Source organism: Clinocottus analis, unplaced genomic scaffold (genome assembly GCF_023055335.1).
Source record: "Clinocottus analis isolate CAN_PGR_092001 unplaced genomic scaffold, fCliAna1.0.p SCAF_23, whole genome shotgun sequence".
Classification (NCBI taxonomy): Eukaryota; Metazoa; Chordata; class Actinopteri; order Perciformes; family Cottidae; genus Clinocottus; species Clinocottus analis.
In genome coordinates this window covers 7,933,324-7,951,957 of record NW_027175965.1, presented here as the reverse complement: position 1 = coordinate 7,951,957, position 18,634 = coordinate 7,933,324, and the positions used below count along the sequence as shown (strand labels likewise).

Sequence of the window (18,634 nt, the reverse complement as noted above, 5' to 3'; positions counted from 1 at the left end):
AGCGTACTGTACGCGCTATTGGCACTGATTTGACAAAAAACAGCTCCTTTTACAAAAGCTGACTTCCTCGGCTTTCTTTTCTTTTTTTTTTACATGTGCATATATCTGAAGTCGCTATGAACACATGTAGATTCATAAATGAGCTGATGCTCTCCATTCAGCTGTGATGGAGTCCATTCAGATTTGTTAGATCTGAGTTGGACGGGTGGTAATGAACCCCTGAGAGGCTTCAGATGATGCGAGTTTGGGCATGAAATATAGAGCAAGGTGATCCAGGTCGTCGGTTATGCCGAGGGGGCCACACAGGAGAAGGCGCCCGCCGAGAGGAATCGGGTGGGTGGAACGTGCGAACACGCGTGTCTGCACTTTTACACCGAAGGTTTTAGTGACGGAGCCCGGTGCGCGACCAGCGCACGAGGCGTGATGTGCGATTACGTGCCGATGCTGTCAGGTACGTGTGTGTGTGAACGTGCATGTGTGTGTTTTAGAGGGTGGCTGGAAAAAAAAAGTGCGGAAGAAGGAGAGAAAAGATGGGGGTGTAAACAGTTATGATGATCCTGATGCTTTTCTGACGCTGTGTGTGTGAGTGTGTGTGTGTGTGTGTTTCAGAGGTGGTCAGGCTTACCAGCAGTAGTCCAGAAGATGCGGGGGCAGTACAGGGATGAAGATGTGCTGCCAGTACATAGGAAAGAGCAGAGCAGCTGCACCGTGGACACACGCCGTTAACTAGAGAGAAAGAAGACACACTCAGCACAACTTTACAACTGTTTCCAGGCAATTTCAATTATTGTTCAGTCTCAAGAATTACCCCCCAGAAAGAAGAAGTGCAACAAGTTTAAAAGAAATAGTAGAAAATAAAATAAATCGTCTTTTCTTTCTTATACATTTCGTTAACTTATTAAAGTTTCTACGCAGCTCAAATCCATCGAAGTCGATATAACTGCAGCTTTATTTCCTTCTAAACAATCTCCTGTTTATTCAAGATATATAGAGGTCTGATCAAGGTTGTTGCTGTGGTGATGTGCCGACATAAAATATGTTTGATTTCATCGAGTTCGCTTCTAATCTTGCTCGCAGACAAACGCGCTCGGAAGAAAAAATAATAACGGCGGCGCACCGACGTGTCTGGTGCTGTTTGTGATGAACACGACCTGCGAGCTATTGTTGGAGGAAGAGAAGAACAGACTGAGAGCCGGAGATCAACCAGTTGAGAGGAGCCTTGTCTTAAACACATGACAGAAACACAGCAGAGGAGAGACAGATTGATGAGGAGGTGAGAAGGGAAAGTACTGAAAAGACTGACATGAAGAAAGGCAACACATGCTTTACACACAGAGAACATGAAACCAATGTTTCCTCCATATTGATTCATTTGTGGCGGGTCATCACTGCAGCAATATTGCTTCTTTTGCACGTGGCATCGAGACATTCAAAGCACAGATTCTAGTTTTTTTGCACACAGGAATGAGTGAATACGAGCACAGTGTTCATAATTAACTGCTTTTTTTTTCATTCTATGTCAATGTGAGAATTGTGCTGCAACCAGCCCAAGCATAACAAAAAAAGGAGCCCAAAACAGCGCTGACAGCAGCCATAAAAAAATCTAAATTACGCCAACTAGTCGAGGAAATTAAGGAGAAAATAAGCCCTTTTTTTAACAAATAATGAGAAGCAATCACATGAAGATGGCATTGCTCTCTACATTGTCAAACAAAGATTACACATAAAATTAAAGTCATTGTCTCCCATTGTCTTAAAACCAGAACCCCCCTCTTGACATCCCGTCTCATGAAAACCCAGCTATAGTAATGACCTGCAACACACACACACACACACACACACAGAAACACGGCAGGAGAAAGAGGCGTTAGCTCATCCCCCAGATTAAAATAACATGATTAAATATGGAAAGAGAACAGAGGTCTGAGGGGCTCCTGCGGGACTTCATTAGGGCAAATTGCCAAAGAATGAAACATGAGTTAGCCAAGAGAGACTGCGGGCGAGGCCAATACCGCCGGGACCCCGGAGCAGCAGCCGCCGTTATACCGCTGCAGCTTCACAGTCAATGTGTGAAGCGGACACACACTATCACACACACACACACACACGCGTGTGCGTGCGCGTGCACACAACTACCAGGAGACCCCGTGCTCACTCACACATACACAGTGTCACAATTGACCGGCCAAAAAGCGGACGAGCTCGGCGACTGAAACCCACCGACGGAAAAAGTGCCCCACCCTCTGAATGCACCCCAAACATCAACACTGGACATGTGAAAGGCTGAAAACAAAGAGCGTGTGTGTGTGCGTGTGTGTGTGTGTGTGTTTGTGTGGCTCCCTCCCTGAATGTTTGTTTTAACTGCATTCATTTTTCATATCGGCCAGGAAAAAAAAAGCAATGATCTTTTTTTTTTTTATCGTCTTTTCTCTCCTACACCCAGTCCCACAATAGTTAGGACTTAATCAACATTTAATTGGTGTCTTGCTCTGTGTATCTGCATATGCATATTCCCGCCGCATGCCGTCTTCAAATAAAACAACAATGCCACGCTCCTGTCAGGATTAATTCCCTGGCAAACTGTTTGTTTTTTTTTTGTTGCTAATTCTGAAAATAAATCAATGCGATGAATATTTATGTCGGAAAAGTGAGGCACTTGGTGGAAGAGCTACTAACAAAACCATCACACCCTTCTCCCCTTCTCCAAAAGCGAGGATGGTAAGGGGCCATTAAATTGTGATGAAGAGAGGTCAGCGATCCGGCTGTGGATATATACATACACACACACACACACACACACACACACACACACTGAGCGGGGCGCCAACAGGCGAGCGTATTCCTCCTCTGGGAGTGCGAGACAAGCCCCAGTCATTCACTGGTACCAGGAGGTAATGGCACAGAACACCTCGCTAACCAACTCCAATTATCTCCACCAGGCCTCAAGGTGAGCCCCCCAACTGGCATGATTTACTCTCAGGTTGAAAGGGAAAACAGGAGTCTCTCCTCCTGCCTCTCTTCTTCTCGGGCTGGGTGGCTGGCTTGAGGGGAGTTGGCCGGGGGGAAAGGAGAGGAGGTGGTTTGCTGATACTGAGATAATGATTTATAAAGCAACATCTAGATTTCTGTTTTCTTTTAGTCGCTATCTCTAAAGCAATAGAAGTGGCAGTGTGCCTGAGATAAGGCATTTGGACGGGAACTCCAGAGGAATAGTTCACATATTTGCTTCTCTAATTCAGCCTAATACAAAGCTCCATGTCCTTGTTCAGGTTTCATAACGAACAAGGCAAAAAAAAAAAAAGTAAAAGGAATCTAAACTGGGGAAGAAAAAAAAAAAGAGAGAAATCGTACCCTTCTTTCTTTTTCTTCATTTAGAGAGAGGGGGGGTTCACATGAGAGTGGGTCATGAGAGGCTAAGGCTGATAAAATATTTGCCAGGCTGATAAATAATAGATGAGTGGAGCCAAATGGCTTACACGCTCCACAAAAGACCTGGGTGCTTAATATTCCATTCAATGGAGAATCACAGATACAGTCCCCAAGAACAAATACAGGATTAGGTGCTGGGTCCAGTCCTCAGGGACCAGGGCTCTGCCCTGTAATGAGGGGCTGCCTGCCTCTTACACTGTGTGTGTGTGTGTGTGTGTGTGCATGTGTGTGTGTGTGTGTTTCCCCCCCTTCCTCTGAGAGAAGCTAACCGATTATACAGCGACAGCCTGCTTCAAAAAGCAGTCAAGGTCTTTGGTTCTGCCCCGAGAGCTTTTTTTTTTTTTTTTTTTTTTTTTTTAGTGCGCTGTAGCCGAGACAGAAAGTGTCCACACTAACACTGGTTTTCCAAGATCCATTCAACGGGACTAAAGGAAGGAGAGACAAAAAAAAGAGAGATGGAGAGAATGGTGTGAAAGGGGGGAGGAGGAGAAGAAAGAGAGAAGTGAAGAGATCAAAATGGGCATCGCAACTTTGAAGTAGGTAGCGATAAACTTAAGCTGAAAGGTCACGCGCCAGTTTTGTCAATAATGGGGTCTGAGCGTGTCCCATCAAGACAACATACTCATACTGGAGGAACTGGTGAATGGCTGAGCGAACTGGTTTTTGCAGGTACAGGATCTGTGTGACCTGGTGTCAATCAAACCGGGACTTTTGGTATGTCACTCCCAATTAAACTTCACAAATGGACCTTAAAATGTGTTTCAAGGATTTTATAGTAAATCTTTCTGCTGTGTTCACAAAGCTGTTTTACCACCATCTACAATTTGTTTTAATATTTTCCAGCTGCTGAGCAGCTCCCCCATTTCCTCTGCGCGTTGCATTGTGGGAAAATAATAACCATCAACGGCAGTGTTTTTTCTTTTAAGCCCACTTGTTTGATTCACAGGAGTGCGTCACTCTTGCACAGTGAACACACACACACACACACACACACACACACACACACACACACACACACACACACACACACACACACACACACACACACACACACACACACACACTGCTTCGAGGTAGTATGTTGGAAGGAATAGATTCAGCTTATGATTTTTTTCTTTTTTTGGAAATTAACCCCGCAAAAAATCTAAATTATGACACATTCACAAACATTCACCCAATTAAAAGAAACGTTTTTTTTGTTTAAAAGGTGAGCAGAAACAACAACAACTCTCCATATTCATACACAAGCCTTCAACGGGGATGTTTCCTTAAAGAGCTGGAGCCACCAGAGACCTCAGATCTTCTCAACTCTGCGCTCAGTAAGCTTCCTGCTACACCTTCCCCCCCTTTACCTGAGCAACTGGACACGTTGAAGTGAAACGCCGACAGAATATGGAGAAACTGCTATCGTAGGGGTGGGGGGGGGGGGCGAGATATACCTTTTTTCCGCATATTTTTCATCATAAAATGGCAGAGTTATGGAGATTTCACTGGACTGAGCACATAGCAACGCTCGCTCCCTCTGCTTAGATGCTCTTAGATGCGGGAATCTTTCACACATGTTAAATTACAGCGAGAGCGGAGTGTGAGACAAATAGCCGCTGCTGCAGGCAATGTAATTCAATTTGACAGGAGGAATGGTATCAACAGAGTCGCTCTTGACCTCTTCACACCAGCCTCAAACACTCATTTCCCCTCCACTAGCCTTTCCTTCCAACTCTGTCCCTACGCACTCTCCGAATTCAATCCTCTTTTCTCTTCTCCCGGCCTCATTTCCATTCCCATTCTTCATTTGTTATTCTGTCTTCCGCCTCTCATCCCGCTGCCTTCTGTCCATTGCTACCTCTCCCTCCTTTCCTCCTGTTGGTTTATCGCTGTGTTAGCCTTTCCCTCTCCCCTCCCCTCCCCTCGCGCAGAGTGAGTCACCAATTACGCTCGCTCTGCTTCTCCCTCTGTTGACAAACGCCGGTGTCAGGCCCGGCACGACGCAGGTGTGCCACAAAACAAGTAGGTGGCGCCGGGGTGAGAGAGGGAGGGCGCGCGGGACGACACGGCTAACGGCTAACGCCGGGCCTCCCACGCATGCATGCATGCACGCACAGTCGCCGACTCTCTCGCAGAGAGACACCAGACATAAGGTACAAACACCTGTGAGCGCAGAAGACACACAAACAGATGCATGCATAAGAGACACACACACACACATGCACACAGCATGCACGTGCACATTCACGGCGGCGCGAGTCAGACACATGGCACGGGGCTGAGATAAGTCTATTGAGGAGAAAGGATGTCCCGATGTTCTGCAGACGCCCCGCAACAGAGAGTCGCATTAAGACACCCGAGAGGAGAGGGAGGCAGAGTCGGAGAGAGAGAGAGAAAGAGAGAGAGAGAGAGAGAGGTGTAGACAGGATAAGTGAGAGACAGATGGACAGAAAATAATAATGTCAGTGAGGAAGAATAACTTAAGATGGAGAGAAAGTAAAGAGACAGAGAGAGAGAAGTCATGGAAGGAGAGGAGGGGAAGAACAGAGGAAAAAGGCAGGAAACAGAGAGACAGCTGGCACTCTAGGGCATGGTAGATGGATAGTTCCTTGTTAGCATAGGCCTGACAGGCTGATGAGAGGGCTGCTGTCAGCCGGTGCCGGGGCCGGGGCTGTGCGAGAGTTTGGGCAATAGGCAGGGCAGAGGCTGGGCTCGAGAGCTGGGGGGCCTCGGCAGATGAAAGACACGGAGGGTGGTGGGGCGATGGTGGTGGTGGGAGGGGGGAGGGGAGGTGGAGGGGGTCCTCCCAACTGACTAGTTAGAGGAAGGGCCGATGCAGCCCTATTATACGGCCCTATGACAAGGCTGCACGCTCGACTGGCTCCCGCCCCCTGCGCCACCGCCGACCGGCCCTTTTTTTTTTTTTTTAAAACAGTGGTACCATTCACCTCCGGTCACGAAACAGCAATAAGTCAACTGACGCATTGTTGTAAGATCATGATTTATTCCTTTGCTGTTGGCTGCTCGCGAGACGCGGCGGCCATGTACCGGCAGACTGACACGCCGGGGTTCACCGGGGGCTTTAACACAGGCAGCACCTCGAGCCGGGCAGAATAAATGCAGTATATATAGCGTTGTGTGTCTGTGTGTGCTCGTGTGTCTTCCTCGTTCTCGCTTTCCACTTTTTCCCTTTGCTCGGCTGAGACGCTGGACAGGCGGAGGTGGTGAAAAGCAGCTGGATGGTACTAACGATGTTGCTAACAATACCTTCTCTCATACATCCTCTATCTGCGGCGAGCAGACTCTATAGAAATATTACCCGTCCATCCAGTGACTGCTAACGCTCACTTTAACAAACATTTTTGACAAACGCTGACGTTAATTATATATTTCCCCCATCTTAAGATATTTGATCAGAAGACAGTAGTGTTGATACTGAGATGCTTTTTGCATTTTACGTATGTATGTGCAGATTCATGGCAGCCATTTCCACCTGAACGAGGAGGTCATTCCACCCAAAAACACACACACAAAACACATCACAGGAGCAGTAATAACATCAGGCCTGCTCGTAATCCCAGTGGAGATGTGAAAATACCTTTGTAATGCAGTGCCTGACATATATCGCTACCAAACCAAAACACCTCTCCCTGAGGAAGACAGACAGGGAGACAGACAGATGAGTGGATGAAGGACTGCAGAGGATAAATAAAGGTTTACAGGGGTGAAGGTCTGACGTGGAAGCGCTTAAAAAAAATCCTGTCGGCATAAATTTGTAAAAGAAACAAGCCCGAGATTAGTCTCGTAGCGGGAGAAAAATATAAATCACAGACAAATATCTGCGCCTCCACCCGCTCTTTCCTGCTAAAAAGGAAAAACACCTTCACCCTGGAGTCTGATCATTTACATGGTGTAACCCTCGTGTCACAGCACAGTGTGCAGCCGAGACCCTGAGCGCAGTGCCGCTAGTCTGAGGTGCTGAGGGGAGACAGGTGATATTCTCTGGAGGGCTGGGTAATTTTTTTACAGCTCTTTTCCGAGGATAGCTCCCTTACGGGAGACCTTGGGTACCGTTTCCCTCCAGCACCCATCACCACCCACAGGCCCCTCCGGCTGTTCGGCGTTCTGCAGCCTTGTAGATACCCGAGCGAGGACCGGCTAAACTATACAGATACAGAGAGGACGTGGATGACATCACTTCCCTCTCCCATCTCATTTGTCATAAACATTTGGCTCTGCCTCGTCAGCCGCGGAGATAACGCTGGGAAAGGTTGGAATGAGGAACAGAGAGAGGAAGAAGGGGAAGAAAGAGCGAGATGTCCTCCCTCACACAGACCGAGAGAAGACTTTAAATTATGTGAGAGAGTCAAGACATGCAATAACGGATAATTTATGGCTTTTTGGCCATTAATATGTTGCGGTTATAAGACAAACAGGCAGATATAATCCAGCTTTAGTGTGGATTTCACAGCTTGTCAGAGTCTGGTGATAGTGCGCAAAGAGAGAGAGGAAGGGAGGGGGGGGAGACAGATCTGTACAAGTAGCGTAGCTGTGTCAGATAAATATTCTCATCGTACTAATTAGGGGTTGATATCCTGCTGGATTATTGATGAAGAGAATCATGTTCAATCTACATTTGAGTTATACTCTTCTTTTTTTTTAAAGAGAGGGCAAAATCGGTATCTGAATTTGTAAAGGAGCCAAAAATAGCAACCGTGAGTCTCCATGAGTGTAAATTAGAAACCAGTTAGTGCGATAGCGAACATAAAAATCCTACATTTACGCCGACATGACTTACTGAGAACACAAAAGCGTGACATTTTTCAGACTTAAAGCTTCACCTCAACTTGAATGAAAGCGGTTGCGGTATTTGTTTTCCAACCTTGCGGCTGACAGGGCAGAGCTGATAACCGACTGCAGCCGAGAGGATGACTGGGGAGGGAATGGACTCACAGTGCTAAGCTTGTTTGAGGTAATGATGATGCGCCGTTCATGCAGCATACTGGCGTAGAGCTGGAGCATGTTGTTGACATCCACAGCCACAAAGTACTCTGTCAGGTTCCTCTGGAGAGAGACAGGAACAGAGGGATATGCAGGTTCATAACAAACTGTCCTTGTTTACAGTAAAGTGTCAATGCTACAGACAGGGAGAGTGCCTGAGTGTTCCATAAAGAGAGACATACAGTACTGGCTGTGAAAAAGGATGTGGACTTCAATCTCTGCACATATTGTTTTTGCAGGCCCGAAAAAAAAAAAAAAGAATACATGAGAAATACAGATTTAAACCATCTTATATAGTCATGTTTCTGTCAATCAATGTTGCTCGCATTTGTCAGGCTGATTGATACCCGTTTTCATCTGGCGTCCCTTGTGCTAAACACTTGGGATGCTCCATGTTTGAGCTACAATTGGAATAGAAGATAAAAAAAAAAGATCATGTGTTCAATTTGAATCCCCTAATACCCAGGACGACCACTGAAAAGCACCACGGGAGATAAAAAGTGAAACAAAAGGATGATGCAATCATTTTCAAAAAGGTGACACGTGTATTTGATTAAAAAAACAATTAGAGGCAGAGATGTTTCCAAAATGCATCTCTCTCTCTCTCTCTCTTCAACCCCTTTCTTTTCTTTTTCCCATGAATACTCACGCTCTCAGGGATGGTTGGCAGTCCATTGATATCCGGGGCGATGAAGTAGGAGTGCTGCGAAAACACAAACATGCAGGAGAAAGAAGAGGGAAGGTCACAAGTGAAGCATACCACTCACACAGAAAAGAATGAAGGGGAAGAGGAGAGGAGGAGGAGGGGGGGAAAGGCCGTTCACTTTGTTCTATGATTTATGGCTCATCTTCAGCTCTGTCTATATGAATTGCTGAGCTGGTGTCTGAACTGTGGCAATGCTTTTATCAGGCCTGCAGAACAGAGAAAGCTCAATAGCAGCTCAGCTCCCCATAGACACAGACTGGGGTGATGTCTCCGGTGGAAAACTCGAGTCTTTATTTAAGCATTAAAAAGGCTCGGGGAGCACCGACACACAGACAACAGTGTGTGTGCACATGTGCTCATGTGCATCCACACATCCGCACACACACAGGTTGTTTAGAGGATCACAGGGCTGCCTGTCTCACTTTGGGAGAGCAGGGCAGGTTCAGTGTTCAGATAAAAGGGGCCTGAGAGAGGTGGTGTTTGGAGACAGGTAGACAAAGCATCAACTCAAACACACTGTTGTGTTTTTCACACACACTCTCCTGTATGCTTATCACACCTGCGTTTCTGGAGGCCTTCACGCTATACCATCTGTTGCAGGTATTTGCTTCCATTGTAAATGGAAATCATGTAAATACAGTAAATACTTGGACAGTGTTTTATATGATAAAATGTATTTCGTCGCCGAAGACTTTTAAATTCTTTAAACAGAAGACAACATCACAGTCATGCTTTACATCACAAACAATATAATTAAGAGTATACAAACGTAAGAGGATGCATTCAAAAGCAGCAACCCCGCCGCAAATGTCACCAGCAAGAAAGAAAGACGTCTCTGATTATAAAAGACATGAAGAAAGATCTGGAGAGTAAAAGCCCGTCACAGTCAGACAGTAAAAATCAACAATGGAAGAATATGAGCTTCATGTACCGAGCAGGGTCGTGACAATTTGACCTGATTTTGTGCTATTTTGAGCAAAGATGTGTTTCACCGTCGGTCACAAAGTACAACGTTTCGTGAGCACATTTCACATATAAACTTTTGTTCTGGTGCCTTACACAATTTCTCAAAATTGTTTATTCAGATGGGAATTTCTAATCCCAGAATGATGCTGTGTCTTAGTCTGAAGTGAGTGTTTGAGAAAACACAACAACAACAACAGACTCTGATGATGATGATGATGATGATGGCAGCACATAAACTGTGTCTGCGGTTGACATTGGACCATTCGGTTTAATGTAAAACAATCGAAGATGTTTCGAGTGCATTAAGTTGGTTGGAAAAATGCGAAAACAATTGCTGTGAGTAAACAATTCCCCCGAGGACGAAGTGTTGTCGTCAAGCGAAGCTTAGAGGAGATGAAGATGCAGCACACGCAAGCATTCTTCGCCTTTCGAGTTGTTTTTTTTTTTTATGGGCAATGAGACTGTTTCTGAGCAGAAGCAACTCCTACACTCTTCTTTATGGCAAGTGCATTTGTAAATGTTTGAATTCCTACATTTCCATGCATATAATGGCCAGTTACCATTACACCGTAACGGGGTATCTATATAAAAAAAAAAAACATGGCAGTCAAAGAGAAAAGCATAGTCAGGGAAACAATTTGCGACGCTTGAGCAGATTCCCTCTTCCCGCGTTTCAGCTGCAGAAGTTAGCGTTACAGCTATTAGTTCATTGTGACGTACCGCTGCTATCACGCTCACAGACACGTTCACTGACGCATTGAAGCGATGGGTCGGGTTAAAGCAGAGATAATTCAGTAATTACATATTTCAGACAGACAAATCAAGCGGGAAAGAACGTAGTTTGGGCCCTCTCTGTGTCTCAGCGATCGAACTCTGGTTCATTTGCAACTGCCCCGAACACAGCGCGCCCTGAGATAACGTCCAGCGTTAACGTACTTCTTTTAACCCCCAAACGGTGACGTTTCCCTCAACCTAAAAGTGTTGGCGCCGTAACGTAACTGAGCAGCGATGTCGTCAGCGTGTCCTGTAGTGCTCAGAGTCAGCGTTTACTGTGGGTTTCACAACACAAACAGCCATGAAAAGAGGGTTGAAGACTTGCGTTTGACTTGCTATACTCATAATTATACCAGGTGACTGTTAATAACGGTCGCTTAAGATACCGGGACTACACTTGCTCACCGTACCGCGTGACGTTCATCGTATTAGCGGTTTGCAGAAATGTACGACGGCAAGATTTTCACAACACTTGCTACAACTTTTAAGCGATTTATGCTTGAATGAAGTCAAACGTTTGAGTACACCTTTTCTTTATCTTCACCTGTGTTCTGGAGCTCCAACTGAAGTTTCACTTTCCAGTTTCACTTGGAAAACTTTTTTGTAAAATCATTAAAAGAAGACAATAGATCACCAAAGTAAATATTGGAACGACTGTTAATTAACTCTCCCGGGTAACTCCTACTCTCACGTTGGTGTACAATGAAGGTACAGATGAGCGGCGCTCTGCTGCCACCTCATTCTAACCCACTTTACATCGAGCTCAACGCTCCATCGCCTGGAATCCAGCAGCTGCCAGGAAAGTGGATTAAATCTTGGATATCTGTATGAACAATACTGCATGTGGGAAGGGAAGCCTGTTCATCGTTGACTGGATGAATAGAAGACTAGCAATGGAATAATTAAAACGAGATAAAAGAGCAATTGTAACTGAACAAATGAAAATCGCAATCAAAGATCGGGGACTCCAGACGATACACCTGAGGCAGAGAACAACCCTCCATGAGCATACATCGCGTGCTCTGTGTGCTAAATAATGTTTCCCTGTTGGTCGACAAATTCACGGCACTGTGATAATCACAAGCCGTGCTCCTCGACTCAACCCGGGCTTTTATTGGCTGTTTGCTTGCTTATCTGCATTTCTCTTTTTCTTTCGAAGACATGTTTGTATAAAAACATTGAAAGTGGGTTAACTGGAAAGGCATCAAGGAGATTTCTTGAGCACAATTGCCTTTGCTTTAAACATAAAGAGGGGAGGAAAAACTTTTTGATATTCACAGAGAATATAGCAGTGTGGAAAGGCATTAATCATTTACAAAGTTTGATTGTTTTCCAGAGAAGAAGAAACATACACCAAGGCCCAGGATAGTTTGTTTTTGTTATATTTAAAAAAAAAAAAGATAGCGCAGCTTATTTGGCCAAATTGGAAAGCCGTTGCTCCCATGCGATTAGTACAGCGGCGGGTTTCATATTTCACAGCAGCCTCCTTCTTCCCCTCCTCCTCCCGTCTCTTGCCGTTCACTCATGCCCCTCCACTCACCGGCTCCTTGCTTCGCTGATCTCTCAGTACTTGCCCAGTGGCAATATACAACTGCTCATTCTTGCACAATGAGAGAGGGAGATACAGAACAAAAACAGGGTTCACACATGAAAGGGGACAATGATCCTTTTTTTCTTGGCTGCCACGATAAAACAAAATAATTTAAAAAAAAACACATCTTTAAGGGAATAATTCGGCTTCATCAATTAAATATCAAACTAGTGGCTTTCTCCAGAAGAGACACGGAGCCATCACCTCTGTTCTCCGGGGCGTCTTTTTTCAATGATGCTCCGGAGATGCTGATGAAAAAGACTTTGTTCACACACGCATAGCGGGGTGAGAAAAACCGACGCAAAGAAATAATAAATCACAAGGAAATATGTATTGACCTTGTTAACCTCCATATAGATATATTGATTACCTCGTATGAGTCTTGTTATGTTGTAAAGTCATCTGTGTAATTAGATGTGTATCCTTCTGAGACCTGCGCCACAGAAAAGACCCGGAGTTGCTTTTTTAATTGGTCCAAAAAAAAAAGGAGCGAAGGTCCTCAAGGACAAAGGCTACCACTGAAATTCTTTTAATCCCATTAGCGTGTGGAGTCCAAGCAACTATATTACAGGAACAAAACATCTGAACGTTTAACCGACTGAAAATCATTACCTTCTACTTATGTCGTCCGGGCTCATGTGAGTCGACATCTGTGTAAGAGTGAGTGTTTTGTGTCACACGAGAAGAGATTGTGTCAGAGGTAACACAAACACCGGCTGACTTGGAGGGACCCGGGCTCGTTAAGCCAGTTCACTTTTTTCTTTTGATAAGCGGCAGACATGAGGAGTTGTGAAAGGACCCGTCCAGTTTAAAACACGTCCGGCTCTGGCTTATCACCCGAAAAACCTGTTAGCGCCACTTCTTGTTTCCAAACAGTGTCGGTCCGGGGCCCTCTGTGTGTCTCAGCTTCTAGTGTATCTAACCTCCTTCCCTCTCTCTAATCTGTTGTAATCTCTCCATTTCATCCATTTCAACCGGTTTTCTCCATCTCTCCCTGTTTCTGCCTGACTGCCCTATTTTCTTGTCTGTTTTTATGCCATACTTGTCTCCTCCTCTTGTCTTTGTGTCAATTTCATTTCTAATTTTTCCTTTCTTTGTCCCCAATTTTTGTCTGTAGTGTCTCTCGCTCTACTTTTAACTTCTTCAGCCAGCCATCTTCTTTCTTTCTGCAGTCTCCTTCTTAATACAACACACTACTGCAGTAACCTACCTGTCCCCCCCCCCCCTTTTCCCTCTCTTTCTCGCTCTACTCTCAGCTGTCTTGCCTCTGATAAGGGGGAATACGAGATCTATACCTACCACACTCAGGTTGACTGGCGTGAAGGGCTTTGGCACAGGCAGATCATGGAGAGAATTCAGCATGTCATTCAAGTCATTTTCCTGGGGGAGAGAAACAAACAACAAAAGGAGAAGAAAAAAACATAAAAACATGGGACACATGAATTTTATTTACTTGTTTTGTTGATGTCGCGAGTTATGTGTCAATCTTAACAGCGGCGCTGGGATCGGCGCCGGTGCAGACCAGAGGGCAATCCTGCAGCGAGGCCTGAAGGGCTCCGAAAACTTCCGACTGACATATGTTTAACGAGCAATGGCGAGGTTAAAAGACGGCTGAGTGTGGGGCTGCAGACGCTTATTATCCGGCGGCGTTGATTTACGGCCGAGAGCGGGGCTGTCGGTAATTAAGCCCGGGGTCCCCCGCTCCAAAGACGAGGGGGCGGGGCGAGGGTGGGGGTCTTCGAGAAGCCGTCGGAGAGAGAGAGCTAGCTTGACCACAGAAACAGGCCGGGAGATTATTCTTGCAGCATTTATGAGCCCTGCGACAAGATTACTGTTTACACTCGGCTCCTCTGGCTGGAGAACAGTTTGCAACTAACTACCGCGAATACAGAGATGGCACATTGTTGTTTGTTTGAGATTATTTTTCTACTCGCCCAGAGAACTTAGTTTTTGGCTTGGAACGGTTGCTCGTTTGAGGACATGTTTGTATGAGCGAGCCAGAAGGAAATAGAAACTCGAGAGGAATGGGCGGCGATGTACTGTAAGAGAAGAAGGGTGGGAGGGAGGGATGGAGGGAGGGAAGGGAGGGGATGTGTTGGGGTGTGTGCAATCGAACAGCCTCCTGTCATGAGAGGCTCAATGCTCACACGCATGGTCAGCAACACGGCCTGGGGAAACAGTTCATTTACCCCTCGCCCTAAACCCTCATCGCTCTTCTGTCTTCCCTCGTCTGTCAACATCTCCCTCTCGCCCGGAACGGACAGCGGAGTAAATAGAAACCAAATCATGCACACTAACACTTCAGTCACCCAGGATTTCCACCAATCTTTCCATCTCTCTTCCTCGCACACAAACCGGTCTATTCTACTCATCTGGCTCTCTCTCTCTCTCTCTCTCTCTCTCTCTGTATATACTCGACTATCCCGCCTCTCAATCACATTCATGTGAGTGCATGTTGAATGTTTATGTGATATGTTTGTGATTGTCTGCTTTAGCGGGCCTCTCTCTGTCCTGATCATTGCTCTCTAAGGATCCCAGAAGAAGCAGTGACTACATGACAATTGAAAGCGGTCCCAAAGCTCTCTGCAGCTTTCACTTGCTCTTCCTCCCTCCCTCCCTCCCTTCCTCCCTCGTCTTCTCACTTCAGTCTCAACATGGGAACATCACCTACACCCTCTGCGCTAGACGCCGCACATCTCCCCAGTTTGTTGAATATTTTACATTTCCCCTCCCTTTGCTAGTACAATGCAGTGAATAGTCAGGGGAAAAGACTTTTGTGAAGTGTGAGCATTGTGTATGTTTGTGTGTGTGTGTGTGTGGTTTTGTTTTTTTTTTCTTAACAATTTGTTTTCCAGTAAATCATCAGGAATAACTTCCAGTGTCAGATCAGCGTTTGGTCTGTGAAATGTCAACATTGTTGCTGCTAACAACAGGAGCCAAGTGGCGCCCAAGACGGCGAACAAAACTTGCACACAAAAGGGAACATGCAGAAGAAGCACCGAAGGGAGGGAAATATCTCACCACAGTACACTTTCAAAAACATTAAACTGTGTGCTCCTTTCCCAGTCAAACCAAACCACCATGTCTTATTCCTCATGTACTTACCTTTGCAATACACACAATTATAAACACCTCAGAGGAGACGGATTACCTGTTGTTTTGTTCGGTAGTCCGCCAGAGTATTTAGCAACTTGTAGTAGATTTCAAACCACGGGAGATAACTGAAAGAATCAGAGGGACAAAACAATTCATGACAATGTTTTAATTCATTGTGTCGTCCGCCACAACAAACAAACAAGATGTGCATCACTATGAACGTAGAGGGATTGAAAACTACTGTTTGTGTGTTCTCACTGTACATACAGTACATTGTTCCACCGTCTGCTATAAAACCATGACACAGCAGTGAGTTTGTAACGTATAGCCTGTGTACGTACTGGCTATTGTTAGTGACCCATTGTTTATGGATCAAACACACTCAGGGTATTGATAATGGATCGTGTTCCCAGCTCGTCCAAAGCACAAAGTCTGTGTCACAATGGGGGGCGAAAAAATGAAATGCTATGTAGTTGGTACTATGACATTCTTTTAGATTCTTTAATAAAACAACACAATAGCTTTCATGTGATGTGGAAGGATGCTAAGGTTTACAAGCATGCGGCTCACAGATGCGCAGGGTTAACAAAATGCAGCCCAAGATTCCCCCCCCCTCCTCTTCCTCCTCCTCCTCCTCCTTCTGCCCCTCTCTCTGTTTCTTCTTTTGCCCTTCGCATTAAAAAAAAAAATCTTTCCCTTATGCAATTAATGTTAAATAAATAAATTCATTAACAAGCTCAAAATAATTTATACTGCAGTGTTTGTGTTAAAGCTAATGACTGAGCACAGCAACCATAAGCTAAAAGCATCTGCGGCGTGGCTTTCTTTACAAAGTTGACATATTCTTGGCCACGTCGACTCGCTTTTCCTCGATGGAAGATCGCCAACATGTTCTCCTGGCATAAAAGAGGGCTCGGTGCATTTAATGTTATGCAATCAATACTACTAAAAACATAGTGTCCTGTCAATGTATTGATTTGTTTTATTTAGTTTGGTTTTGAACACTGGGTGAATAACGATTTGGAGATAAGGACTTCTTAGCATCCCGATGAAATAAACAGAAACTCCCATTAACGCTCCGTTAACTCGCCCGGCTGCGGGGTTGAGAAATAAATTAGTGGCAAAATGAGCCAATCAATCAAAAGTGGATTCTTAATTCTTAATGTCAACGAGTGAAAATGGCGTTAAATAAAAAGTCGTTAAGACAATAATTTCATTTGAGTAAAAAAAAACATCAAATCTGCCATTTCTTAGTCCTAATAGATGACTGGTTTGTCGGAGTGAAGCCTTGACTGCGTGTGAGTTTATACGGCAGTGAAGTCCTGCTCAGGCAGTTGGCTGGAGACGGAGGACTTTGCAGGGCATGGGTCACCGGCTGCTCTGTAGACTGGAATTAACAGACAACAAGAAAACAATAAAGTGAACCCTAATGCAAATTGTTTTCATATCGCTAAATCCGCAAAAGGGGCCAACGACGGGGCCCAGGTTCCCCCGGAGAAGTGCAGCCAAGCGCACCAATCAGAGAGGCCGAGTGACCATTAGCCTGAAACAATCAGCCTCTTTAACGTGCCAGTATTTTGACGTCTGTGCGAAGATTTAACGCAATCAGGTCACATTCGCAGGAGAGCCTTAAATTCAAACACGCGTATGTTAATTCACATGCTGACCGGATATCAAGACCTATTTCTGCCGAGACGACGACACAATATCTGCATATGGGGTCAGTTTACATTTAGCAATTACACGAAAAGGTCAGTATATGTAATGACTGACGGGAGGGGGGAGGGAGGGCGATGCCTTTTGTATTATCTGCCTCCTGTATGTGTGTTTAAAAAAAAGCCAGGCTTCTGGACATTAATCCTTCATTTTTCACCGTCGAAGGGGATGTAAATAGGAGTCTTGCTGTCAGAGCAGCCGTCAGGCCTCACGGATCTCACAGTCATTACCCTCCTACACCGAGGTGCTGTAAATCCTTTTGTTTTAGAGGAAAACACATGATTGCCGGTGAAGGCAGCCAAGCACAAATTATCAATATTCTTATAACATCTTCCCGCAATAAGTAATGCCTTCTCATGCTTAATTAAAACGCAATAGCATGAATACAACTTAGAAATGTAATGTTTTGTTCTACTTATCCCCCCCTCCCCCCTCCCCTCCCCCACGCGCTCTCTGTTGATGCAAAGTTAAAGTTTGGAAAGCTGAGAGAGATACTCCTACTCATCACAGTTCATTGCTCAGATCTGTTTGTGCTCCGCAAATCCTCCGATAGAGAGAGAGGCATCCATCACACGAGTGCTCAGTGTGTGTGAGTGTGTGTGTGTGGGGGGGGGAGGACGGGAGGGGTGGGGGGGGCACACAATCTCTCCTGCCATTTTAAACACATGTCTTCTCAAAGTGCCATGTACTCAAAGAATGAAGCAGTTAATCTGCGGTCCACTCACAGCCCGTCATGCTCTTCATCCAGGGCTCGGACTACCTCACCGCACGGAGATATCTGACAGAAGACAGGGACACCAAGGTGCCTCTGGGAACTTACAATTATGCCATTATGGACACGCACAGAAATGCGGCTGAAATAGGCTCGCACAGAAGATGTGTGAACCGAGAGTGAAATAAACTATTCTTAAAATGTCCAAATTGTGAATAAATATTCTCATACTCATACGTTTTAACTATACACGTCAGTAGTGAAGGCGTTTGATTAACTCTTTGTATTAGAGTACTTGGATTGGCCCTTTCTGCTGCAATAAAGTACCTGTTGGGTGCTAAACACGTCACTTATTCCTGTTCCTTAGATGAGTCTTAAGTCTCCTTTAATGCACAGGCACCTGTAATCGTAAGTCATCTTACACTTTGTAGACCATTTCACTACACCTTTACATTCTCGGGTTAGGGGTTAAGTACAGGGGAGGAAGTGTCCTCCGGCGAATCACTAAGTGACCACAAACTGGAGCAACGCAGTCCCTAAAATGTATCCTTGAAGCCTCAGCCATCAAATAAAGAGCCACATTTATCCAAATTACTCCCAGAAAATTTGTCAAATGTGAGGGGGATGAAGAAGGAGAGAAAATGGAGGAAAAACAGAA

General features: G+C 45.3%; 1 protein-coding gene across 5 annotated transcripts in view; it reads right to left on the bottom strand.

Annotated features, from left to right (window-relative positions):
- dennd1b (DENN/MADD domain containing 1B) overlaps nt 1–18,634 on the bottom strand; it is a 100,054-nt gene that overhangs the window by 40,334 nt on the left and 41,086 nt on the right. For 4 of the 5 annotated variants that reach the window (XM_068589517.1, XM_068589518.1, XM_068589519.1 and 1 more), the window contains exons 6-10: nt 15,604–15,673; nt 13,752–13,832; nt 9,065–9,118; nt 8,368–8,478; nt 626–726 (exon numbers count right to left, since the gene is read on the bottom strand). In XM_068589517.1, the coding sequence (XP_068445618.1) occupies nt 626–726; nt 8,368–8,478; nt 9,065–9,118; nt 13,752–13,832; nt 15,604–15,673 (417 nt within the window). Of the gene's footprint in view, nt 1–625; nt 727–8,367; nt 8,479–9,064; nt 9,119–12,401; nt 12,462–13,751; nt 13,833–15,603; nt 15,674–18,634 lie in introns of all 5 variants that reach the window. The other variant, XM_068589521.1, reaches the window with a different exon arrangement.